The sequence below is a fragment of the Puma concolor genome, chromosome C1 (assembly GCF_028749965.1).
Source record: "Puma concolor isolate L17-30 chromosome C1, mPumCon1.1.hap2, whole genome shotgun sequence".
NCBI lineage: Eukaryota > Metazoa > Chordata > Mammalia > Carnivora > Felidae > Puma > Puma concolor.
The window spans coordinates 51,104,634-51,131,229 of NC_141674.1; the positions used below are offsets into that span (position 1 = coordinate 51,104,634).

General features: G+C 41.5%; 1 protein-coding gene across 1 annotated transcript; it reads left to right on the forward strand.

The window, feature by feature from the left end:
* Positions 1-8,241: 8,241 nt before the first annotated feature.
* On the forward strand, positions 8,242-25,853 carry L1TD1 (LINE1 type transposase domain containing 1). The gene is made up of 3 exons (XM_086717159.1): positions 8,242-9,675; positions 20,020-21,097; positions 23,769-25,853. The coding sequence occupies exons 2-3, from the start codon at positions 20,111-20,113 to the stop codon at positions 25,416-25,418; spliced, it is 2,637 nt and encodes an 878-aa protein (XP_086573285.1). The 5' UTR covers positions 8,242-9,675; positions 20,020-20,110; the 3' UTR covers positions 25,419-25,853.
* The last annotated feature ends 743 nt before the right edge of the window (positions 25,854-26,596 follow it).

Below are 26,596 nucleotides of genomic sequence, written 5' to 3' on the forward strand. Positions count from 1 at the left end.
GGCTTGTTCCCGCGACCCTGGGATCATGACCTGAGCCAAAACCAAGAGTCAGACACTCAATCAACTGAGCCACCTAGGTACCCCTCTTTTTTTTTTTTTTTTTTTTTTTTTTTTTTTTTTTTTTTTTTTAAGATTTTAAGTAAGCTCTACACACAGTGTGGGGCTTGAACTCACAACCCCGAGATCGAGTCACATGGTTTACAGCCTGAGTCAGTCGGGCGCCTCAGAAGTGTTTTATTTTTTAATTAGAAAACAATGTTTAAAAACCGTTATTCGTTTCACATTTTGGCCTTCCTCCCATCATTGTTACTGTTTCTGAGAGTGTGTGATCCCTGAACAGTTTACTCAGAATCCTGGTACAGGCAGATGCACACTTAGGAATCAGAATCTGCATTAACCTAGCTCAGGTGAGCCTTCGCTGAACACACGCTGAAATTCGCAGAACCTCCGATTTAGCAACTAGGAAAGAAGAGAAAAACCTGCATTTCATATTAAAGAACAATGGGTCTTAAGAAAGGTACTCCCACTCGTGGCCAGAAGATGGCGCGGGTTTCCCATTTACCCGATTCATACGCCGTTAGAGGGAAATCTTGTTCGGAAGAAATGTTTTGCTCTCATTACAGAAAGCCAGAGGGGTATCCCCACCCTGAAATTGTGATGAGAAACAAGAAACTAGAATCTTTAATAACAGGTAGGATTAGGTATCCTGTCTCCATAGAAACCACTCTTCGCCAAAGAAAGATTAGATTAGGAGATGTGTGTGAGAATAGTACTACACCCTAAAGGAGAGCTGTAACCAATCCCTTGGGGGTTTTTTGGGCCAGAATAGGGTGGTCAGGGCCAGAATAGGGTGGTCACTGTGGAATTTAGAACAAATTTAGGAAAAGGAAAGGGAGAGGGTCTCTAGTTCCAGGGTATGTAGAGACGGACATAACAGACACCCTAGGCTATTGATTCCACTTCACCAGCTCTCTTCTTTTGGAGTCCTAGCATCAGTGGAGCTGGGGGCAGAGCCTCCCACCTTGGCACCTCCACTGAGGAAGAGGCAAGCAGTTATGGGAACCCAGCACCCTCCAGCACCCTCAAGATGTGCAAAATGCCTTATCCTTCAAGACGCAGTCCCCTATCACAGCTTCCAACAAACCTTGAGCAGACCTTCCCCTGCAAGTTTGGCCGAGCCTTCTTTACCAATCCTAGAACTCGCTGCTTGGCTTTATCTTTTCAATTAACATGTTATGTTAAAATTAATCTGTTTAAAAGATCTAGCTATCCCAACAGATGCTACGCCATGAGCTATTAGCAGTAGGATATCAGCCACCCCTCTCCCACATATCAATAAGAGACTTGGGGGGAAATACATTCACAATTGCAATGACAGTAATTATTACCCAGAAAAAACGTTAACAAAAAAATACGTAGGACTTATTTGAGGGGGGGGGGGGAACCTGCTAAGCATTTAAACAAATGATGAAATTAACAACATTAATAGCAAACATTTGAGGCTTACCATGCCTGAGGCACTATTCTAAAAACTTTTGCATGTTTCACTCCATTTTTTTAATGTTTATTTATTTGGAAGAGAGAGAGAGACAGAGACAGAGTGTGAGCAGGGAAGGGGCAGAGAGAAAGGGAGACACAAAATCCGAAGCAGGCTCCAGGCTCTGACCTGTCAGCACAGAGCCCAACTCTGGCTTCAAATCCACGAACTGCAATTTCATAACCTGAGCCGAAGTCGGAGACGTAACCTACTCAGCCACCCAGGCGGCCCATCATGTCTTACTCCATTTAATCCACAACCTGTGAGGTAGGTACCATAGTATTTCTAGTTTTACGGGAAACAGAGGCATAAAGAGGTTAAGTAAATTGCCTGATGAGATCTCATCTTCATTGCTGGAGAGCTTCAATTATGCATAATTCTTCCCCAATTGCTTTTTTATATTTAACTCAAATCTCATCAAAATCCCCAAACAAGGTAAGGTCACTGATGTAAGAGGTTCATATTTTATGTAAGTACATGTATGTGTAGAAAAATCTGAAAGAATGTACACAGGTTGTTGGAGGTATCTTGGCTTCCCTATACTTTCTTGTATTTAACAGACTTGTTGCAATGTGCATGTATTACTGAATTCTAAGCACTGGGAAAGGTACTTTAACTGAATTATCTCAAATTCTCCCAACACCATGAAATAGGTATTATTTTGCCTACTTGGTAGATTCTTAAAAAGTAGCTCAGAGAGGGTAACCAACTTACTTGAAGTCACACAGCTGGTAGAGTGGTCGTCTTAACCCAACAGCCCGAACCTGGAACCAGCTCTTCTGAGTAAGCATTACTGCATTCCAAGAACACAATGACTGTGCACAGTGATGAGTGGCTGAATAGCACAAGTCCCAGGATGCTGGGACTCAGATCCTAACTGATGCTATGGAGTCCAATAAGGTACTTCTTAGAGGAAGTGTCATCAAAGCAAAACTTTGTTAGAGTATGTGCTTGGCACATAGCACATACACAATAAATATTTGACAAATGAGGGGCGTCTGGGTGGCTCAGTTGGTTGAGTGTCTGACTCTTGGTTTAGGCTTAAGCCCTGCATTGGGCTCCAGGCTAACAGCATGAAGCCTGCTTGGGATTCTCTCTCTTCCTCTCCCTCTGGCTCTCCCCCATGCTCTCTCTCTCTCTCTCTTTCTCTCAAAATAAATAAACCTAAAACTTTTTTGACAAATGAGTTGATTGACCTAGAAAGGAGGGTAGAATTTGGTGAGGAAAGGCATTCCAAGCAGAATAAATGTCAGGGCTGTGTTTCAGCCAGAGAACTCCAGGCTGGTTTCCTTCAGCATTCTGCTACAGGTCCAAGAACACCTTTCCTTTCAGGTTTAGGGTTGTCCTGGTAGGTGGCAGGGTGTCAGCTTGGTAATCCAACTAGAACCAGGCAAAATCTTCTAACCTGACAGGCAGGTCAAGTCTAAAGAGCTGGGCAGACTCCAGATGAACTGGTGTCAGGCAAGGAGCCCAGTAAAAAACTCACCCTATTTGCCCAAACCTCCTGAGTAGTTTGTCTTAAAACTATTCAGGGGCGCCTGGGTGGCGCAGTCGGTTAAGCGTCTGACTTCAGCCAGGTCACGATCTCGCGGTCCGTGAGTTCGAGCCCCGCATCGGGCTCTGGGCTGATGGCTCGGAGCCTGGAGCCTGTTTCCGATTCTGTGTCTCCCTCTCTCTCTGCCCCTCGCCTGTTCATGCTCTGTCTCTCTCTGTCCCAAAAATAAATAAATGTTGAAAAAAAAATTTTTTTTAAACTATTCAGGCGTCGGGCACCTGGGTGACTTAGTCAGTTAAGCATCCGACTCTTGATCTCAGCTCAGGTCATGATCTCATGGTTTAGTGAGTTCGAGCCCTGCCTGGAGCTCTGTGCTGACAGCTCAGAGCCTGCTTGGGATCCTCTCTCTCCGCCCCTACCCTGCTCACAGGTCTCCGTCTCTCTCAAACATAAATAAAAAAAAGAATTAAAAAAAGAAATTATTCAGGCACACCACAAAGTGTGGGTCAGGTGACCACGATGCCATGGCCTTCCCTCACCTGCCTGCAGCTATCAGGTGGGCACTTGTGCAGAGGACCCAGCCCTGAGACTGTCCAAAATCACAGGGGAAATGGTGGAAAATTCACTGCCACCATTGCCAGTAAGAGTGATTTGTACATGTCTGGAGGTTTTAACCCCCCCCCCCACTTGGGTTTCATACTATTTCTGGCATGGTCTTTAATTCCTGAAGCTAGGTTGAACTTTTTTTTTTTTTTTAGTGTTTATTTATTTATTTTGAGAGACAGCGAGATAGCATGTGGGGAAGGAACTGAGAGAGGGAGACAGAGAATCCCAAGCAGGCTCCATGCTGTCAGTGCGGAGCCTGATGAGGGACCCGAACTCACACGCTGTGAGATCATGGCCTGAGATGAAACCAAGAGTTGGACGCTTAGCCTACTTAGCCACCCAGGCGGCCCTCAGCTAAACTTCTTACGCTTAATCTCTTGGCCTCAAAAATGCTAGGCAGCTGCATTTCCTGTGTGTCTCCTTATAACTATAGCAATCAGCTGTGTGCTTGTTTTTAGGATTAACATGCTGAGCACCTCTCCACTCAACTCCATTCATACAATCATAAAAGAAATGCCAAGAGGAAGCCATCCAACTTCCTGGAATATTGGAAATATTAGGAAATATTCCAGTCAGTGGAGTGCACCAAATGTTCTTTCTTACAGCCAAGGAGTTTTACACCAAAAACTGAATGTAGACATAGTAACGCTAAGCATTCATAAGTTTTTGACATGGTAATTTTGGTCATAATTATTTTGGCTGTCTCCCTTATTGAAATGTATTGAGATGTAAAACAAAATGTAAGTTGAGCTTCTCTCAGATTAAGTTCCATTAATATTGTTAGTGTTCTCAAATATTACTGGACAGAACAAATAAAGCAATATACATTTTTTAAAAGTTTATTTATTTTGAGAGAGAGCAGGAGGGGGGCAGAGAGAGAGGGAGAGAATCTCAAGCGGCCTCTGCCCTGGGAGCAGCACAGAGCCCAACATGGGGCTCAAACCCACGAACCTTGAGATCATGACCTGAGCCAAATCAAGAGTCCGATGCTTAACTGACTGGGCCACCCAGGTGCCCCAAATAAAGTACTGTTACCATAAAAAACCCCCAACTATTCAAGCCCACGTGCCCTCTGGAAGGTCCCTGAAAACCCCAGAGGCAGCAGCCTCCAGCTGGCAACCGTGTCCTCTAGGGCAACCAACAGCAACTCCACCTTTACAATAAATAGGCCTTGATTGGCCCATTAAACCCAGGGCTCAAGGCTCAAATATTTCCCTCCCCCCAAAACTGCCAGCACACAGGGCTGGGAGGTTTTACTCCTTTCAACACCTAATCACAGTCCCTTTATTATGCTTAATGCAAGTGGCAGTTAATCTCTTAATATCAAGTATACAGTGTTCAGGGTTTCCTTTTTTGTCTCCTGTTTTGTGTACTCTTCAAATTATTGGAGCCAGGATCCTAACAAGCTCCACACAAGCGGCATTCAGTTAATGCAATCGGTATTGTAGGGCCACGGGCAGGCCACCCAAACGGGCCACTATGACAGAACACTGACTCGCGCCTCGGTCCCGCCGAAAGCAGGAAACAAATCTCCACAATGAAAGGTACTCTCCCTTTACTAAGAAGTAAAAAGACATCCTATCCCCTAAGAACTTTAAATTAAAAATATTTCTCTTTATTTGATGTTTATTTGTTATTGAGAGAGAAAGAGCACGAGCGGGGAAGGGGCAAGAGAGAGAAAGGGAGACACAGAACCTGAAGCAGGCTCCAGGCTCAGAGCCTGACTCTGGGCTGGAACTCACAAGCCCAGAGATCGTGACCTGAACCGAGGTCAGACGCTTAACCGGCTGAGCCACCCAAGTGCGTCCTCCCCACCCCCACCAAGAACTTTAAAGCTACCAGAGTTTAGAAACAAAACTTGTTACTTTTTCCCTCATCTATGTGAGCCCAGATCCCACTTGAAATCCTTACTAACTGAGGGGGGTGTGGCTGGCTGGGTGGGTAGAGCATGCAACACTTGATCTCAGGGTCAGGAGCTCAAGCCCTATATTGGCCTGGAACCTAAAAAACAAAACACACACACAAAACAAAAAAAGCCTTTACACATTAAAGCTCCCAAGCATCCCCTTTCTTTATCCCACCAATTCCTCACAAATTAATTGTCTCTGTGTCTAAAAAGTACAAACTCTGCCTGCCTGGGTCATTTCTTAGGTCTCATTTCATTATTGGGCCTCTGTACACACGTAATAAACTGGCACTTTCTCCTGTTGACCTGTCTCATGCAAACTGAATTCTCAGTCTAGCTCGAAGAGCTTGAAGGGCAGAGGAAGAATTTTTCTTCCTTATAATATGTTGTTTAAGTTTCTTTTAATGATTTAAAGATTGACATTTAATCTTTGCCCCCCAACCTGCCTTTCGTTTCCCCTTGATATTTATTTGTTAAAGAAACAAGGCCATTTGTCTGGTCTGGTTTCCATCATTCAGAATACGGCTGACCGCATCCCTACCCTGTCACTCAGCATGCTACTCCAGCTCATGTATTTGACCTAAACTGCAACTTACATTCAAACACTTGATTGTGCTATTTGATTTTAATTTTTTCCATTTGAGTGATTTTATTAATAATGCCAGAGAGGCAGAAGGAGTTTTTTAAAAAGACTACATACTGTGAAAAATTGACATGACTGGAGCCATTTAAAAATATGGAAGGGTGCCTGGATGGCTCAGTCAGTTAACCATCCAACTGAGTTTTGGCTCAGGTCAGGATCTCAAGATTTGTGAGTTCGAGCCCCTCATTGGGCTCTGCATGGACAGTTCGGAGCCTGCTTGGGATTCTCTGTCTCTCCCTCTCTATCTGCCCCTCCCTACTCATTCTCTCTCTCTTTCTCTCAAAATAAATAAACTTAAATAAAAAAAGAAATACGGAGAGAGATAGCACACCTGCCTTTGGTGTAACTGGGCCAAAACCTCTGGACTGGGCAGTATAGCAATTATTTGAAGCAATTGTCTGAGAACTTAGCAGGACAAACGTCCTGATCACAAGCCTGATGGTTGTGGACTTTCTGAAGATAGAATATATAGTCAATGTATAACCCAGAGTAGCTTAGCTGTTAAAACACCCATTAAAAAAAATTTTTTTTTAACGTTTATTTATTTTGAGACAGAGAGAGACAGAGCATGAACAGGGGAGGGGCAGAGAGAGAGGGAGACACAGAATCTGAAACAGGCTCCGGGCTCTGAGCTGTCAGCACAGAGCCCGATGCGGGGCTTGAACTCACGGACCGTGAGATCATGACCTGAGCTGAAGTCGGACACTTAACCGAACGAGCCACCCAGGCGCCCCAAAACACCCATTTAAAAAAAAAACAAAAACACCTTGTTTTTCTTTTCTTCAATTAGGGTATTGCTCCCTTCCCCCTCCCTTGCTTTCACCCTACAATCAGGACACTATCTGCACATTTACCTCGAGTCTCTGCTCCCGGAATTGCAATTCTTTGGTCCCACGTAAACATCCCTCTGCCTCTCATTGTGGCTCTTTATTTTGAGGTTAACAGTGCTTTTCCAGTATCCCACACACATTTAGGGGGCAGTGCTGGATATCGAGACTTCACTGCTTATTAGCTATATAACCTTGATTGGGTCAACCTCCATCTGAATCTTGTAAGTCATGCCTGGGGAGCGCATCCACCCGGGACCCCAGAGTCTCCAACTCAGTACAGCTCCCTGAACTCCTGGTCCCCCCTCCCCCCCTTCATTCTGGAGACCGTCAATGGTTAGCTGCACTGTGAGTACGACCAGTCTCATTGGGCAAGTCTGCTCCCTTTCTCATTTCCCAGGAGAGCTGAATACATACTTGCCATCCGTCGAGGTACAGTAGGTAAATCAGTGAACAAGAAAGGTAAGATTCTTGTCCTTGTAGTCTATATTCTAGTGGGGAAGTGGAAGAGACACATTCCAAGAAAACACGAAATTTGAGTTGAATGGATTCGTTGAAATTTCTGGTAACTGGGAACCAAATAACGAGGGTGATATGAGAGGGTGTGTGACTCCCTCAGAAAGGCTGGTCTGGGAGGCCTCTTACAGGAGTTAACATGGACCTGAGTCCTGAGCATGAAAAGAACTGGAAAAAATAACACAAAGGAAATAGCTAGTGCCGAGGCCCTGAGGCAAGAATTTCAGTGTTTTCTGAGGAGGAGAAAGGAGACCGGTTCTGTTATGGGGAATAGAACTAAGACAACAGTTAAAGAGGAGTCAGGATGGGGTGATAAGTTAGAAATGTTACTCTACCGGAAATGGAAAGCTACAAAGGGATGGTGTGGAGACGGACTGCAGAGACCAACAGACAAGGGAGAGGTGGCGGGTTCCGACTCCGTTGCAGCCAAGGAGAGGGACAGAAGTGGACAGATTCAAGGGTGTGGGCATTAAAAAGAAAGGGGGGGTGGGCATTGAAGAAAAGAGAGGAATGGAGAATGACCCCTGGGGCTACAGCCTGAGTAAACTGGGCAATTAGCGCCGACTTTATTGAGATGCAAACCTGGAGTCGGGGCGGGTTTGGAGGAGGTGGAGACTGGGTGGGGGTGGGGCGGGGTGGGAGGTTGCGTGCGGAGGGTGTCAGTGGGGGTGGGGTGGGGCACCTTCCTCGCGGAGCCGGGGCTGGAGCTCAGGTGGCGGCCAGCAATGGGAAGTCAGCAGGCGCTTCAGGACTGGAGGAGGTGTCCAGGGGAGGGGGCGTGGCAGTGCAGGTTGCGAGGGGATTGGGCCTAGGGACTTGCAAACTCCGCACGGGGAGGGGAGGAGCTGGCAAAAAGTGCTGAGCCCGTCCTGCCTCCTTCTCTGGCACGCGTGTGCGCCCTCAGGCTGGATCCCTTCTCCAGGTAAGGCTGACAGATGTGGGGACCAGGGCCCCTCCTGGGACCCTCTCGCTTTGCTACCTGCTTTGCCCTGCACCGGCTGGTGAGAGAGGCACCTTCCCGAGAGTCCTTTACCCCCAAAAGTAGGGACATTGAAAAGCCGTGCCAGGGGCCCTGGCCTGCTCAGTGAAAAGAGTATGCGACTCTCGATCTCGGGGGGGCCTTGAGTTCGCGCCTACCTTGGGCGTAGAGATTGCTAACAATGATAATAATAAACTTTTTTTAACAAAAGGTAGAAATAACAGTGCCAGGAGGAGAAAATACAGTCAAGGACGCCAGGCAGTATTTAAGTACTGCCTTCAAAAGAATGGTGGGGAAGGTGCAAATTTACTTGGTATTTTTGGGGGAGCAATGGAATGAGTGAGAGCTTTGAGACCAGGCGGACCTGGATGTCCCATGTGTCCTCACTTCCTAGATGCGAGGCTTTGAACTTAAATCTCCAACCCATTTCTTCACAGTATTCCCCATAAACTGTAGAAGTAAAGGAAATAGATTTATTTATTAAAAAAAATTTTTTTTAACATTTATTTATTATTGAGAGACAGTGCATGAGCAGGGGAGGTGCAGAGAGAGGGGGAGACACAGAATCTGAAACAGGCTCCAGGCTCTGAGCTGGCAGCACGGAGCCCGACACCGGGCTCGAACTCAGAAACCGCGAGATCATGACCTGAGCCGAAGCCGGACGCTTAACCGACTGAGCCACCCAGGCGCCCCAGGAAATGGATTTAAAGACGACGACGGTTTCGGCCTTTCCTTGATTGGGAGAAATGACTGAATTCTTTCTCAAACGGCAAAAGGAATATATGTTTACTGCCAAAATGTCTTAGAAAATCGACCCCAACTAGCACAAAGAAACAACCACCCTCTTTCCCTGTGCCTCTGGTTACCTCCTCAGTTGTGGCCCTGGATCTTTCCCTTCCCTTCTGTCCTCTCCTCAGGTCCTCTCGGACATTAATAACTTTGTATCTTTGCATACTTCTGTGATCCTATAAATCTAAGCCAACATAGCTAGAGAAGAGCCTTTTTTCCCCTATATGTACAAAATGGGGTGCTTCTCTACATATTAAACCTTAAACTTAAGTTCCATATGGTGGACTTTGTTTGAACCCTAGGCACGGAGACAGCTGTGCGGAAGACCAAGCCCTGTTCTGCAGAGAACTTTCTTCCAGGTGAACGGCCTTCACTGGGTAAGCAGCTGAGACTTGGCGGTTGAGCAGCTGGGTAGCTGCGGAAGTGGAGGGCAAGAGTGCCTGTGCGTAGTTTAGAGTGAATTGGGCAGTTGACCTTTGGACCAATGAGCTGTGAATCTTGGCCGCAGATGGGGTAGGCGGGGGATCCTTCGCCTGGGGCTGTGGTTGTCTGCCGTGAGGAGGGGAATCTGAGATTTTGTCACCGCTAGCGATCGCAGGTATTTTCCTGTGTTGAAGGTGTCTCGTGAAACAGTTTTACACTCATTATGTCGGATTAAAAAGTACTTTAGACGTGCCACTTGATTTTGTTAAATAGGTTAAGAAGATCACATGTTCTCTGCGCACCTGGGTGGCTCAGTCGCTTGAGCGTCCGACTTCGGCTCAGGTCATGATCTCTGGGTTTGTGAGTGCGAGTCCTGCATGGGCTCTGTGCTGACAGCTCAAAGCCTGGAGCCTGGTTTGGATTTTGTGTGTCTCTCTCTTTCTCTGCCCCTCCCCCACTTGCACTCTGTCTCTCTCACTCAAGAATAAATCAACATTTAAAAAAAGGTCACATATTCTGCATCTCGCATTTTTTATTTTGATAACTAAATTCCTGTCAGTGATAACGAGGATAAATATGTGTTCTCTTTCCTACCCAAGATCCTAGACATCCTGAAATTCTATCCGCCCTGGGTTCAGAATCCCTAATCAGGGTGGAAATCAGGATCTGCAAACACTGAGGCTGGAGGAGACTTGCCAGGTTTCAGGTCAGGTTGGACTGTCCTGAAGAGGGGTTTAGTGTAGGAGAACTTTGGAGGCTTATAATCAGTGCAGCTGTTGAGTTTGCATTTATGTTTTAAGGAACTTGAAGATCCCACTCGAGGGCTCGCTGTGGAAACTGGAACCTGTTAGGAAGGTCGAGAAATCTTTAGCAATTCACACCCCAAGGCAATGGGTGGGGGGAGGATGAATACAGTTTCCCTTAATCACCTGGATGGACCAGCTTGTTTTGGTTTGCACTTCCTTGGCTTTAGCTGCCTTCTTTTCGTATGTTTATTATCAACTTGCATTTCCTATAGTGAATTTTCAAAATGGGCTGCTGGTTCTTAGTGGTTTCTTTCTTTTTTTTTTTTTTTTTAATTTTCTGAATTTGCTGCTATACTATGGATTTCCTTTTAGCTAGAAAAAGAACAGTTAATACTCCCCACGCCATTCTCTGTGGCCACCCAGAGTTTGGTTTACCATTTCTTCACTACGTACAAGTGTCTGGGTTTTTTTTCTGAGTGCAGGGCAGAAGAATAAAGGAAAACACTGACTAGAACTTTCTCTAAATGGCATTATACTTTTCCCATTTTAATTACCCAAAAGGTTCTGATAATTCCCAGTTCTCCTTTCAAGATGAAGTGGGCGGACATTTGCCCCAGCACTGGCTAAAATCCATTTTTTAAAACACTAGAATCTGTTGTGTTTTGCATTTTCCTGATTCATAAAATTGACCATATTTTCACATTTACTGTTCATTCTTATTTCTTTGGTTTTGTGTGTGTTTACAAAAATGAAATTGTACTATATGTGTTTTCTGCAGTTTGGTTTTTTTTTTTTTTAACGTATCAGGGACATTCCAACTGGTGTGTTAGGTCTCTAAATATACTCTAAGAGCTGCTTATAATTCCATTTTGTGGTAGACCTTCCTTGGTTCAATCCTCCTACTAAAAGGCATTGCTTTCTGGGCTTTTGTCACAAAAGGTTCAGTGCTAAACCTTTTGTCTTTGTATTCTTAAGTACAGGTAGTTGTATTCCTGGCCTAGGTTCTCAAGGAGAGAGTTATGTGTATTCTATCTGATTTTTAATAGGTTTTCCAATTTCCTGAAAAGTTGTAACTATTCCCACTCCAGATAGATAAAAGAGATCACTTCTTTTTATTATTATCTCTCCAGCTTCTGGGGTTGGGCACCTTTTCAAATATTTGGTATTTCTTTGTATTCCCTCTTTTTGTTTATTTTAGCTTATTTTATATAAAATTTTAATATAAGAAACATTAATGATCTTTTGTGGCGGTTTAGAATTGTTACTTCCTCTTCTGTGAATTACTTACCTGTTCTAGGCTTCCTTGCAGTTCAGAACTATTTAATTAGAATTGTTCTGTATATTCAGTGGAAACTTCTGGATATGGATCCTTTTAAAATATTGAATGTTTTATTGATTTTTTTTTTTTCTTGAGAATACTGATGTGATGAAGGGTTTGTGTTTGGTTTTTACTTTGTGGATCGATATTTGATTATTTAAATTTTTTGTTGTTGTTGTTTCTTTGTTTTAAGTTTATTTATTTACTTAAATAATTTCTACCCCCAATGTGGGGCTAGAACTGAAAAGAGTCTCCTGCTCTACCAACTGGGCCAGCCATGCGCCACCGATTATTTAAAAAAAAAAAAAATTTTTTAACGTTTATTTATTTTTGAGACAGAGAGAGAGCATGAACGGGGGAGGGTCAGAGAGAGGGAGACACAGAACCTGAAACAGGCTCCAGGCTCTGAGCTGTCAGCACAGAGGCCCGACGCGTGGCTCGAACTCACGGACCGCGAGATCATGACCTGAGCTGAAGTCGGATGCTCAACCGACTGAGCCACCCAGGCGCCCCATGCCACTGATTATTTAAAAGTTTTGCTAGGATATCATTTATTTCCTTTAGATTTTTTTATTACCATGCATTTGTAAACCAGCTTAAAAAAATTTTTTTTTAATGTTTTTATTTTTGAGAGTGAGAATGGCAGAGTGTGAACGGGGGAGGGGCAGAGAAAGAATCTGAAGCAGGCTCCAGGCTCTGAGCTGTCAGCACAGAGCCCGTTTGCAGGGTTCGACTTACAAACTGAGATCACAACCCGAGCCAAAGTCCCTCAAAGGACTGAGCCACCCAGGTGCCCGGAAACCAGCTTTTTAAAATCCTTACACTGGATCATTCCTCATGCTTAGTTTCTCGCACTTTGTGTCTCTAAGGAAAATTTTTACTTGGCTTTTGGTTTTATTTTTTGCCCTTTTAAATTTCTACCTTTATCTCCTCCTTTTGACTTTCCTTTTCTTGGTTATGACTTGGCCACATTGTTGTACTTAGCCACGTTGTTTGGGGCACAGATAATTTGTTTGGATTATCATAACTGAAAAATGTTCTTCGCTTAATTTCATACTTTTGTCCTGGGTAATGCTTTATTTGGTCTCTATTACCTTTGTGCTTTAATTTTTGTGCATTTGTTTGTACAACCTTGGCCTTATTTTCAGTTTTCTTTGAGGTTTCGTTCTGATAGTATCTTTTGTAGGACATACAGAGCAGTCTGTTTCAGCTGGGAGACCTCTGGTTTTCCTTAATGACTTTCCATGTTAAAAATGTCAGAACGGTCTCCTGGCTGGCTCAGTCCCTGGAGTGTATAACTTTTGATCTTCAAGCCCCACGTTGGATGTAGAGATTACTTAAAATTTTTAAAATCTTGAAAAAAAAATGTTAGCACATCCAAGCATACAAGAATAAGCTCATACCCATTACCTAGATTCAAGAACAGGTGTCTTCCCCATTTGCATCATCTATTCTTTTAACTTTTTTTTGCTCAAGTATTGTATGTATGTATGTGTTTATTTATTTATTAATTTATTAGAGAGTGTGCGCGGAGGAGGGGCAGAGAGAGAGAGGAAGACAGAATCTGAAGCAGGCTCCAGGATCTAAGCTGTCAGCCACAGAGCTTGAACTCACAAACTGTGAGATCATGACCTGAAGTTGGATGCTTAACTGACTGAGCCACCCAGGTGTCCCATGCTGAAGCATTTTAAAGTAAATCCCTGACGTGTCATTTCACCTTTAAAAACTTCAGTATTGTTGTGTAACTGTATTCAACATTGTGGGAGCATATCATCATATTATATAATTGTCAGATCACTATTTGTACACCTGAACTACCATAATATTTTATCAACAGTACTTCAGTTAAAAAATTTTAAGTATTTGGGGCGCCTGGGTGGCTCAGTCTGTTAAGCATCTGACTTCGGCTCAGGTCATGGTCTCACAGTTCATCAGTTAAAGCCCCACGTCGGGCTCTGTGCTGACAGCTCAGAGCCTGGAGTCTGTTTCAGATTCTATGTCTCCCCCTCTCTCTGCTCCTCCCCTGTTCATGCTGTCTCTGTCTCAAGAATAAATAAACATTTAAAAAAATTTTTTTTTAAGTATTTTTATTTATTATTTTTTTAATTAAGTATTTTTTCTTTTCTTTCTTACTTTTTTTAAAGTTTATTTATTTTGAGAGAGGGCACATGCAAAGGAGGGGCAAAAAGAGAGGAAGAGTGAGAATTCCAAGCAGGCTCAGTCACTTAAGTTGACTGAGCCACCCAGGCACCCCTAAACTTAAGTATTTTTAAAACAAAAAATTCAAACAATTTTATTAAATGATTCATGAATGGGTCTACATCCTTTCTAGCAAATAGTGGGGAGCACCAAAGGTCTGAAGAAGAGGAAAGGTTTTTAAAGGCAGGACAAGGAAGTCCTACACAGAAAAAGGATTCAGGTGAGGTCCCCTTCATCTGGGGACAAAAGGGTGGATTATCTCCTTGTCCTTGGGGGACGGAGTGGGCTCATGCGACAGATTATTGGTGCTGACCAGAAAATTCCCGATTGGCCTCTTACAGGTTACGTTTCTGTGTTGAAACTGCAGTTAGTAGGTATTAAGTCTTAGTTTACTGACTTGGGGCCTTAACCCAAGTGCTGCCATTTTGAGCCTGTGGTTTTCTTTTGAATATCATCTATCTCTTTAAAAATGACATTTCTTAAATAACCACCATACTATCACAACTAATAAAATTCCTATTCCTTACTTAGGATTGTTTAATGCTCTATCTGTATTCAAAATTTTCTGCTCTTCAAAAACAAAAAGTTTCCTGCTTTTCTACATTGCTTTGTTCAACCCAGATCCAGATCCAGATCCAGATAAGGGGACACACAGTTCCCTTGGCCTCCTAAACTAGATTAAGTCCCTCTATTGAAGCCTTGCGGAAAGTCCTCCCCAGTGGACTTTACGGCTGATTCCTCAGAGTTGCTTTGATTAGCTTCAGGTGCAATGCCTGGTGTTCGGTTTTCCAGTTTGTCATTAGGAGGGATGAAATGTGTATAACTAATTTTTATCATTTTTTCTATTTGTAGTCATCCTTACATTTACTTTTTTGACCTTTTCTCTGAACTAATGAAGGTGTTTAATGTACATTTTTCCTTTGACCTCCTGTTGTTTGTACTTTAAGTGAATGCTAAGTGTAAGGTTTTTTGCAACTAATATATTTTTTTGAATAGTTAATGTAGTGACTTACATTCATAAATTATTTGTTTTAAACTCTTACAGCGCTGGGTTTTGTTTGTTTTTGTTTTGTTTTTTTAAAGAGAGTGCAAGTGGGGGAGAGGAGAACTGACAGAGGAGAGGAGAGAGAATCTTAAGCAGGCTCCACACTGAGCGCGGAGCCAGGCGCAAGGCTCTATCCCACAACCCTGGGATCATGACCTGAGCCGAAATCCAGAGTGGGATGCTCAAGCAACCCAACCCTGAGCCACCCAAGTGCCCTACATTTTTGTTGTTCTGTTTTTTTGTTTTTTTTTTTCCATAAGCTCCATGCCCAACATGGGCTCTCAACAATGACCCTGGGATCAAGAGTTGCATGCTCTGGGGGGCGTAGGGACACATGGTTGGCTCAGTCAGTTAAGCATCTGACTTAAGCATCTTGGTTTAGGCTCAGGCCATGACCTCACATTTCCTGAGTTCAAGCCCCATGTTGGTCTTGGGATTCTCTCCCTCTCTCAGCCCCTCCCCTGCTCATGTGCCTGCATGTACATGTCCTGTCTCTCAAAATAAATTTAAAAAAATAAATAAATAAACTTAAAAAAAAATACTTCCTTTTTCCTGATCTTTAGAAGACTTTGGGTACCAATAAGGTAAAAATTGCTTCTCACTTTTCAAATTTAATTGTGAAAGTTTAATAATAATCCTGTGTTTGAACTATGCTTTATTTGCTGTTGTATCCCCCTTTTTCTTTTTTTTTTTTTTTTTTTAAATTTTTTTTTCAACGTTTTTATTTATTTATGGGACAGACAGAGACAGAGCATGAACGGGGGAGGGGCAGAGAGAGAGGGAGACACAGAATCGGAAACAGGCTCCAGGCTCCGAGCCATCAGCCCATAGCCTGACGCGGGGCTCGAACTCACGGACCGCGAGATCGTGACCTGGCTGAAGTCGGACGCTTAACCGACTGCGCCACCCAGGCGCCCCTCCCCCTTTTTCTTTACAGTGTTATTTATTTGTGCCTTTTCTCTAGGTTGGTCAATTGTCATCAGAGGTTAAGTGTTTTCAACTTTTGGGGTCTATTTCATTCTTTATCTAGCAGTTTAACTCCATTTCATCCTTTCTACTTTTTTTTAATATTTTAAAGTCTAAATTTCCTTCAAAGCACCATTTTCACTACCTACTATAAGTAGGTATTACTGACATTCAGTATTTTTAAATTTCCTTCAGTTTTTGACTGAGTTATTTTGGAATTTAAATATCTGTATCCTTTAGTATTTGAATTCCATACACAGAAATTTTTCTTTTATTTTTTTATTTTCTTTTATTTTATTTCTTTTAATTTTTTTTTTTTAATGTTTATTTATTTTTGAGACAGAGAGAGACAGAGCATGAACGGGGGAGGGTCAGAGAGAGGGAGACACAGAATCTGAAACAGGCTCCAGGCTCTGAGCCATCAGCCCAGAGCCTGAAGCAGGGCTTGAACTCACGGACCACGAGATCGTGACCTGAGCCGAAGTCGGCCGCTCAACAGACTGAGCCACCCAGGCGCCCCTTAGTGTTTATTTTTGAGAGACAGAGCATGAGTGGGGCAGAGAGAGAGGAAGACACAGAATCCGAAGTGTAGTCTCCAGGCGCTTAGCTGTCAGTACAGCCTGATGTGGGGTTCGAAGTCACAAACCGTGAGATCATGACCTGAGCTGAAATCAGACCCCTAACCCACTGAGCCACCCAGGCGCCGCTCCCTATGATTGTCACAGCCCTTTTGTAGTAGTCCTCAAAGTTATTTTTTTTAAGCTTCATCATTGTGGGCAAGATGTTTCATGCTATTTTTTTTTTTTTTTTTTTAACAAACTTAATTTTTGGAACAGTTTTAGGTTCACAGTTTTAGGTTCACACCTGCATGGCCCCTGCCTCATCATCCCACACCAAGTGGTACATTTGTTACAGCCGGTAAATTTACATTCATGTATCATTATCCGTCCGTAGTTTGCATTAGGGTTCACTCTTGGTGAGTGAATTTTCTATGAGTTTCTGTGAGTTTTGACAAGTACATGGCCTGTGTCCGCCACTATCATACAGAATAGTTTCACTCCTAAAAATCCTCTGTGCTCTGCCTGTTCATCTTCCTCCCCTCAGTCCCTGAGAACAACTGGTGTTTTTTCTGTCTCTATACTTTTGCCTTTTATAGAATGTCATGTAATTGGAATCCTGTAGTACGTAGCCTTTTCAGGTTGGCTTCTTTGACTTGGTAAATTTGCAATTTAGTTTCCTCCATGTTGTCTAAATGTCTTAGTCACGCATCCCTTTTTGGCCCTGAATAATACTGCATTGTTTGGATATACCCCAGTTTATCCAACTACTGAAAAATACCTTGGTTGCTTCTCAGTTTTGGCAGTTCTGAATAAAGCCGCTCTAAACCTCAGTATGCAGGTTTTTGTATGGATATAAATTTTCCACTCCTTTGTGTAAATACCAGGGAACACGATGGTAAAAATATGTTCCGTTTTGAAGCACCTGCCAAACTGTCTTCCAAAGTAGCTGTGTCATTGTTTCATTTCCATAAGCAGTGAAATGAGTGTTGCTGTTACTCCACATTCTTACCAGCACCTGATGTTAGTTATTTTGGATTTGGCCCTTCTAATAGACATGTAGTGGTATCTCATTTTAATTTGCATTTACCTGATGACATCTTTCCATATGCTGACTTGCTATCTGTGTATCTTCCCTGGTGAGGTGTCTCTTTGGTTCTTTTGTCCATTTTTAATCTGGTTCATTTTACTTTTACTGAGATTTAAGAGTCCTTTGTCTGTTTTGAATAGCAATCCTTTATCAGATGTCTCTTTTGCAAATATTTTTCCCCAGTATGTGGCTTGTCATCTCATCTTGTCTCAGGTTAATTTGAGTTTTGTTTTTTTTCCTTTCTGGATTGTTTGTTAGCTATGGAATTAACTGTCTATGGGCAGATGATTCGCAAAAGTGTATCTTGCAGAGCAGAAACTAGGGTAGGTTAGGTTTTAGAACCACTTACCTCATTCTCTATTTCAAGAGCACCTCAAGCTTGATATGTTAAACGAAATTTGCTCTTCCTTTAAAACCTGTTTTGTTTTTTTTTCCTTGGGGTGCCTCGGTGGCTCAGTTGGTTGAGTGTCCTACTTCGCTTAGGTCATGACCTTGCAGTTCCCGAGTTCACGCCCTGCATCAGGATTTCAGCTGTCAGTGTGGAGCTCTGTTTGGATCCTCTTTCTCCCTCTCTCTATGCCCCTTCCCTGCTATATGTTCCCCTTCAGCAGATGCTTGCTCCAGCCTTGCTTCTGGAATGTACTTTCTTCCATTCTTTGCCATGTGGCTGCTGCTCACTTCTCAGATTCAGTGTGAGCTACTTTTGCAGGGAAGCCTTCCTGGATCTCCCTGAATATGTCAGCTGACACCTGGTATAGACGCTCATGACCCTCGACCCTTACTTTGTAAGTTGGCACAGTTGCCATTTGATATTTATTTCTCCCTAGATGTTCACTCCCTTGTAGGGGAGGTTCCATGTCCATTTTTACTCAACATCTTTTTCCTTTGCTATCCATAGCAGATAGTCTGCTCAATAAATGTGATTGAATGTCTGGGAACTTGGATGGCTCATGTCTGCATTCAGAAGTTTTACCAGGATTATATATAGATGGATATGCATCTTTTATTAACCTTGCCCCAGATCTCGTGATTTTTGTTTTTTTCAATCACATGACTCCAGTCCAGAGAAGTTTTCTATTACAATATGTGGTTTGTATCCTCCTTCCATTAGATGCTTGGAAGGTTTTCTGGTTCTGTTCCTCAAAGGTATGGTCAACACTCATGAGTCCTATTTCCCCTTTCTCTTCTGTTCATATGCTTCAATAATAGCTACTAGTTTTGTTTATTTACCTTAGTCCCCTTCCATGAAGTTGCTGAATCCTCTTGAAGGGGGTCTAATTTTTCTTTTCATACCTGTAAGTTCAAGCAGTTTGGGTCTTGACAGCAGTGATGAATCAGCATGTGGTACAATTTTTAGTGTAACAGTAGTCCACTCAAACGAATACCTACTAGGCTTTGCAGAGGAAAAGATTAAGGAACAGGCATCCCAGCTGTTGTCCAAAGTGTGTCTATTGTGCATAGCCATTTCTCATCCCTGTTAATTAAGGGCTGAAGGGATGGGAGTGGTTTCTCCCTTTCCACCATGCAGGGTCAGGGCAGCAGGGTTGAATGATTAAAAACATAAATGAACAGCCTAATTGAGTCTCCTCAAGCAAAGGTCCAGGGCCTCTGTGACGTGGGAGTAGGCATGGATTTTAGTTATTCTGTTCCCCTCAGGTATTAATATTTGCATTCTGGAAAGTAATACTCTTAATTGACTTGAGCTGGTTTTAAGAAAAATCCTTAATGTTAACTTTCTCTGCAATCAAAAAAGGGCCTTCTGTTTTTCCATTATGATTCCATCCAAGTCACCTTAAGCGTTAAAAATTTGGTATGGTGCACTCTTTTTAAAAAATGATTATTTTTGAGAGTGCGAGCAGGGGAGGGGCAGAGAGAGGGGTGGGGATCTAGGGTCCCCAGTGGGCTCTGCACTGACAACAGCAAGTCTGATGCTGGGGCTCGAACTCATGAACTGTGAGATCATGGCCTGGGCCAAAGTTGGGATGCTCAACCTGCTGAGCCACCCAGGTGCCCCTGGTACACTCTGTTTTAATAATGTTTATTTTCCTGTAATCTGTTTGATCCTGACAGCGAACATAGGCAGCAAAGTTAATAGTATGGGAAACTGGCCAATTTCCATAATTATTGGTTGATTTATGGCATTGAAATCTTTACTTGAATGGGGTATTAATCATATTGTATGAATTTTGAATTCTGATTTTTTTTGTTGTTTATGTGCATATACCCATGTGTTACCCTATGTAACCTATGGTTTACCCTTTATATTAAATTGTGGAGTACTCAGTTTACTTAATAACCACGTTTATATTCTTGGTCGTTGTGCTTCTCAAAATAATTGTTAAGTAAACAAGTTACTTTTTTTTTTTTTGTATTTCAGATAATCTTTTTAAAGATATTTGAGTTTGGGGGAGTCTAGCAGACCTTCAAGAACAAAAATTACTCTTCAGGAAAATAAAAACGTGTCCACAATGTCCCTTATACAGTCAGAAATTGATAGACTTGCAAGGAAGCAGGAAAATATCACTCATAGGGAAAGAATTCAGTTGATAGAAACTGACCAGGAAATGGCTCAGGTATTAGATTTAAAATGCAAAGACATGTCAGCAGTTGTGCTGATGAAGTTTAAAGGCTTGATGGAAAATCTGGATTTAATGGTTGAAGAGATAAGGGACTCTCTTAAAAATGACCTAAAGGAAATTTTAGGAGTAGAAAGTAAAATACCTGAAGTGAAAAATCCAAAGAACTCCAGTACCAAAAAGGAGTGCCAACAAATAAAAGGTTTAGCCACACAAAATAAAGGATTGGTAGAAAACATAGAAGGAGCAAACTCTAAAATAGTTGAGGATGTTGAAAATTTGACTTTTAAAAGAAAAGAAATAAATGAGCCAAGTAGCAGATTAGACCAAGCTGAAGAGTACAGTACTAACCAAGATAAGGAACTGTCCTATGATGAGTCACAAAATTACAAAGTCATGGAAAGTATGGAAGAAGCCATAAGCAATATAGATAACACTTGGGGAGATAGTAGGATCCATATGGAAGTAACAGGAGAGAACATAGAGATTGGAGAGGGTGGAGTGGTCAAAGCAAAAAGAGAGGAAAAAATTCCTCAGAATTTAAACAATAATAAAGTGAAGATTCTAAAAGCCTCCAGAGAAGATGAAGGAGCAGTACTTAGGTTGGCAGCAGACTTTTCATCGGCAACACTGGACATCAGTAAGCAATGGAGTAATGTCTTCAACATTCTGAGGGAAAATGATTTTGAACCTCAAGTTCTATGTCAAGTTAAATTAGCATTTAAGTGTGATGGTGAAGTAAGGACCTTTTCAGATATTCAAAGCCTCAGCAATTTTACTAGCCAAAAACCATTTATGAAAGAATTACTGAAGGATATACTCCCACAAAGTGAAAAAATAAAGAAAGGAGGAAGAAGATACGGGATTCGAGAAAAAGTGGTAAGTATATATAGATCTTTGGAGTTTATGTATGAAGTAGAATAGTTGGTAAAGTTATTCTGAAGTTTAAACCAATTTTTAAGAAATATTTTCTTAAAGGGGCGACTGGGTGGCTCAGTCGGTTAAGCATCCAACCTCAGCTCAGGTTATGATTTCACGGTTGGTGAGTTCCAGCCCTGTGTTGGGCTCTGAGCTGACAGCTTGGGGCCTGGAGTCTGCTTTGGATTCTGTGTCTCCCTCTTTTCTCTGCCCCTTCCCAGATCACCCTCTGTCTCTCTTTTCTCATAAATACTTAAAAAGAAAGAATTCCTTAAAAAAAATCCTTAAAAGTAAAAGCATGACATTAAAAGTAATGACTTAAAGGCTCTTTTTCTTTTAATGGGTGGCATTGAAAGCTTGGAATAGGTTAAAAAGATTTGAGTTGCTCTGAGAGGAGATTGTACATATTTATTATAGACATTGAAAGAAAATGAATTTATATATATGTTATGTATTTAAGGATAAACACTAGAATAGTGGCTTTTAAAACAGTAGGAGGAAGAATAGAAATAAATAAGTTCAATTAAAAGCCCTCAAGCAATAGGATTATGAAAAAAAGTATCAGGTATAATTAGGTTGAAATTTCAATGTATAAAGTAGTCCTGCTAAGTCCTCTTTATTAACATTCAGCAAAATGCAAATCTATTTTACTAAAGCCTATCAGAGTGTTCATTAATATTAATATTTAGCAGTTATCCATTTCATGTATAAAGGTTTTTGTTTCTTACATTGTATTAGAGTATATTCCCATGTTTATTGGTTTCATTGAAAACACTATTTTCTGAATATTTTTCATAATCCCAATCTTGAAAGGTAATGCCTGTAGTATACTGTAGAGATTCCCTTTCTCTCTCCCTCTCTCTCTCTTTCATCTTGGATGTGTATTTCTTATTTTTGTGTATGGTATAACATAGTAATCTAGTTTCATTCTTTTGCATGTGACTCTCCATTTTTCCTGGCACCACTTATTGAAGAGACTATCCTCATTGCATGTTCTTGGGTCATTTGTCCATAAATTAGTTGACCATATATGTGTGAGTTTATTTCTAGGCTCTCTGTTTACATTTATCTATGAGTCTGTTTTTATGACAATACCATATACCATACTGTTTTGATTACTATAGCTTTGTAATATAGTTTGAAACCAGGGCGTGATGCCTCCTGCTTTGTTTCTTTTTAAGATTGCTTTGGGTATTGGGTCCTTTATGGTTCCATACTAGTTTTAGAATTGTTCTATGAAAAATGCCACTGGAATTTTGATAGAGATCACATTGAATCTGCTAATTGCCTTGGATAGTATAAACATTTAACAGTACCAATTCTCCCAATCCATGAGCACAGAATATCTTTCTATTTATTTGTATCTTCAGAGGTCTGTAGCTTAAGCCAGTATTTTTGCTGGGTTCTCAAAAGAGTACCTAATTTCCCTGCCCTCTCAACATTTTCTAGTATAACATCTCTGCAAAATGACAGTCTAGAATTAGGAAATACACTTGGATCAACAAATTCTTTATTTGAGAATCAGCATTTAATCCTAGAAATTATTCCCTGGAGATTTGCACAGATGAGGCAACTAACCTGTTCTAAACAGTCTGGGAAGGTTGAAGGACAAATATCTATCAACCAACCCCAAATAGGGAAGAAGAGCCTTCTGTAACAAGGAGCATTAAACGGAATATTCAGAGGCAAGTACAGGGTTTCAAGAAATGTTAAGAGTTAACTTTTATATTGGAGACATTGTCTTAAGTTGAGTACCTAGGCTGTCCTATTTAACCCTCCACAATAATCTGAAGTAGTGCATTACATTAGATGCTGTTCTAGAGGGCAAGTTGAGGCACCAGTAGCAAATGTGACAGCTGGATTTAGGAGCTTGTACTCTTAACCAAAGCATGCCCTCCTTTTGAACAATGTGGCTGGAACTTGAAAGTGGGATCTTTAAGAAATATTAAATTTACTTTTGTTTCCTCTGGGAGAAAAGTAAATGTGAGTGGAGGGTGCGGGTTGATAATATTCCTGAAATTAGATCGCAGAGTCTCATTACCATACTGTCCTGCATATACTCAGACATTCAAATACAAGTTGTTCTTGAGAGTCAGTCAGGCACAAAACACTTAAGTGTTGGGAATATAGAAGGAACATAGTAAACATGACCTGATGGAAATTTGTTGCAAGTGCTATACAGATTGCAGGTGTGATGGGATAATCATAGAGTAAGCTTGACTTGTTTGGGGACTTAGGCATTCAAGAAAAAGTATTACCTAAATAATTTTCCAGCTCTTTATTTGATAATTGTTAAAATGGCAGTCAAAATTAAATTTAGACAGTGAAAGCATTAATTCCATTAAAAGGCACATGAGGGGCGCCTGGGTGGCGCAGTCGGTTAAGCGTCCGACTTCAACCAGGTCACGATCTCACGGTCCGTGAGTTCGAGCCCCGCGTCGGGCTCTGGGCTGATGGCTCAGAGCCTGGAGCCTGTTTCCGATTCTGTGTCTCCCTCTCTCTCTGCCCCTCCCCCGTTCATGCTCTGTCTCTCTCTGTCCCAAAAATAAATAAACGTTGAAAAAAAAAATTTTTTTAAAAATAAAAGGCACATGATACTACTTATTTATTCGTTCAATTTTTTTTCTTTCAGGGAAAAATGCTACTAGATTCAAAGCATGGAGCTGGGGGGGAAGTTGATGATGGCTTGAGCTTTCTATTTGTTAAAGAGGTTAAGGTTGCTGAGCCACAGGAGGTGAAGAACTTAGAGACCCAGGAGGAAGAATCTTCAGAGTGGGAGACAGAAGAGGAGGAAGAGGCCTCAGAGCTGGAAGGGGAGGGAGGAGAGACCTCAGAGCTGGATGAGGAAGAAGAGGCTTCAGGGATGGAGGAGGAGGGAGAAGAGACCTCAGAGCTGGATGAGGAAGAAGAGGCTTCAGGGCTGCAGGAGGAAGAAGAAGAGGAGGCTTCAGTATTATGTGAGAAACAGGATTCAACCTTTCAGTGTCATTCTTTGGTAAATACAAAATGTGGAGTTGAGGAAAAAACCAGTAATGGCTTGGAAATTGTTTTAATTAAAGAGGTAGAAGATTCTGAGCCAGAGGAGGAAGAAGGTTCAGAGTGGGAAATGGAAGTAGTCCTATCGTGGGAGGAAGGAGAGGACTCTGAAGTAGAAAATGTAAAGCCTGCCTCCCCAGTTGAGAGAAAAGAGGCCTCATATGGACCTAAAGAAATTGCCTATAATTATTTGGCTCCCAACTTTGAGAAGGAAAAACTAGCAAAACACTGGATGTTACAAAAAACCCAGAATAAAGAAGAAACAGCTACACCTAGAAACCAGGGAGTTGGGACAGTTTGTCCAACTTGGTGTTTTGTCTCTCCCTCAAAATCACTGGAGAGAAGTTCTGATGAGCAGAAAAGGCATGTATATACAAAATCAAGTACTCCATCAGGAATCTCCAGATTTTCAAGGAAAACAGAGAAAGAGAGACAGAAAACTCTACAAACAGGTGAGCAAACATCTAAAGAAACAGACTTAATACAAGAGACAGAAGAAAACTTTAGAAGAAGTATAATTAACAACTTCAGAGAGATCCAGGAGGAGGTTGCAAATATTAAAAGTTACCTTCCAGAAGTCTTGGAAATAAAAAACTCAATAGATGTTCTCAATAGCAGAATAGACCTACTTGAAGAGAGAATGGACAATCTAGAAGATCATATTGAAGAATTCTCTAAGGATACAATGCAAATGGCCAAACAGATAATAAATAGAGAAAGGTCAAGAGACATAGAAGATAGATCCAGAAGCTCCAATATCCGCTTGATAGGAATTCCAGAAAAAGATAATAAAGAAAATGGAGCAGAGGAAATAATGAAGGAACTCATTGAAGAAAACTTTCCAGAGCTAAAGGATTCAAGTCTTGAGATTGTTAGTGCTTACCGAATACCTAGTAAGATTGATGAGAAGAGACTCACTCCTAGACACATCTTGGTGAAATTTGGGAATTCCAATGATAAAGAAAAGATCATAAAGGCTTCCAGAAAGAGAAGAGAGATAACTTATAGAGGAACAAGAATCAGATTGACAGCAGATTTATCATTGGATACTCTAGATGCTAGAAGTAAATGGAGCAATATCATAAAAGTTCTGCAAGCAAAAGGCTTTACACCTAAAATCCTATACCCGGCCAAATTGGCATTCAGTTTTGAAGGTAAAACAAAGACATTTTTTGATACTGAAGAATTCACAAAGTTTATTTCTTGCATACCCTCGTTGCAAGAATTACTGGAGGATCTACCTTAGCATTCTAGGATGACTATAAATACATGTACACAATATATATTACCTTCCTCCCACAGCAAAAATCAATAAGGAAAGGTTGAAAATAAAATGCCACATTTCTACCCAGGAGGATGGACTTCAAACAGTGTATTTGGGGAGTAGGGGAAGGGAAGGTTACTTTGTTGGCATTGTTAAAGGGTGTTTTAAAATGGTGTTAATCATTGTAGCTTGCATAGGAGTAGACTTTTCTAAACTACCGGGGAGAGGGATGGAATCTGTCTGTAACCAGATAGGAAGAGGTGGGGTAAAAGTAATAGAAAAGCACTGGAAAAAAGATGACAGGAGAAGTTAAATAGAAAACAGATGGAAAAGTTGAACTTTTGTCTTGAGAAGGATATTCAATTTTAATGTCATGATGTCAATCTTGAATCTTTATATTAAATGTTTTTCCTTTGATTATGCTTCATTTGCTTATGTTTTCTATTTTACACTTTCTAATCTATTTTGTTATTAATGTAGTTAAATTTTACATTTTATTACATAAACCCATCCAAGGGAGAGGTCAAATGTATTGTCAATTGTTAGTCTAGAATAAAAAAAATGATCTGTAATGTATTGATAACTGAAGAAATTAAGAGAATGATGTAATCATTTTATGGCTTTTGTGTCAAGGGCTTATTTAGTATATTCAGTTTACAAAAAAAAAAAAAAAAGTCCAGCTTTTGAAATACACTTCTTTTCTCAGTTCAGTCCTTCTGACTCTGGCCTTCATGGGCCTTTCTGCAAACTGATTGCTATTTCAAATGCCCTGGCCTCAGTACACCTGGCTTGGAGTTCTAATTTTACTGTGTGACCCCAGGCAAGTTACTAATGCTTCTTGAGTTCAGTTCTTTCATCTGTACCTGGGTTCATTCCTTCCTCGTGGGTGTCTTGTAAGATTCTGCAAGGTGATATTTGTGCCCAACATGATACACCTCAGTAGATGGGAAATCCTTCTTTATGGCCAATAGATCTAAAGTAAGGCTGGTTGTCCTCCATTTTTTATTTTTATTTATTTAAGATTTTATTTTAAGTAATCTCTACACTCAGTGTGGGGCTCGAAGTTACAACCCCAAGGCCAGGAGTCACATGCTCCACCGACTGAGCCAGCCAAGGCACTTGCCCCACCCCAGTTTTTAGAATGAGCACCACAGGAGTCC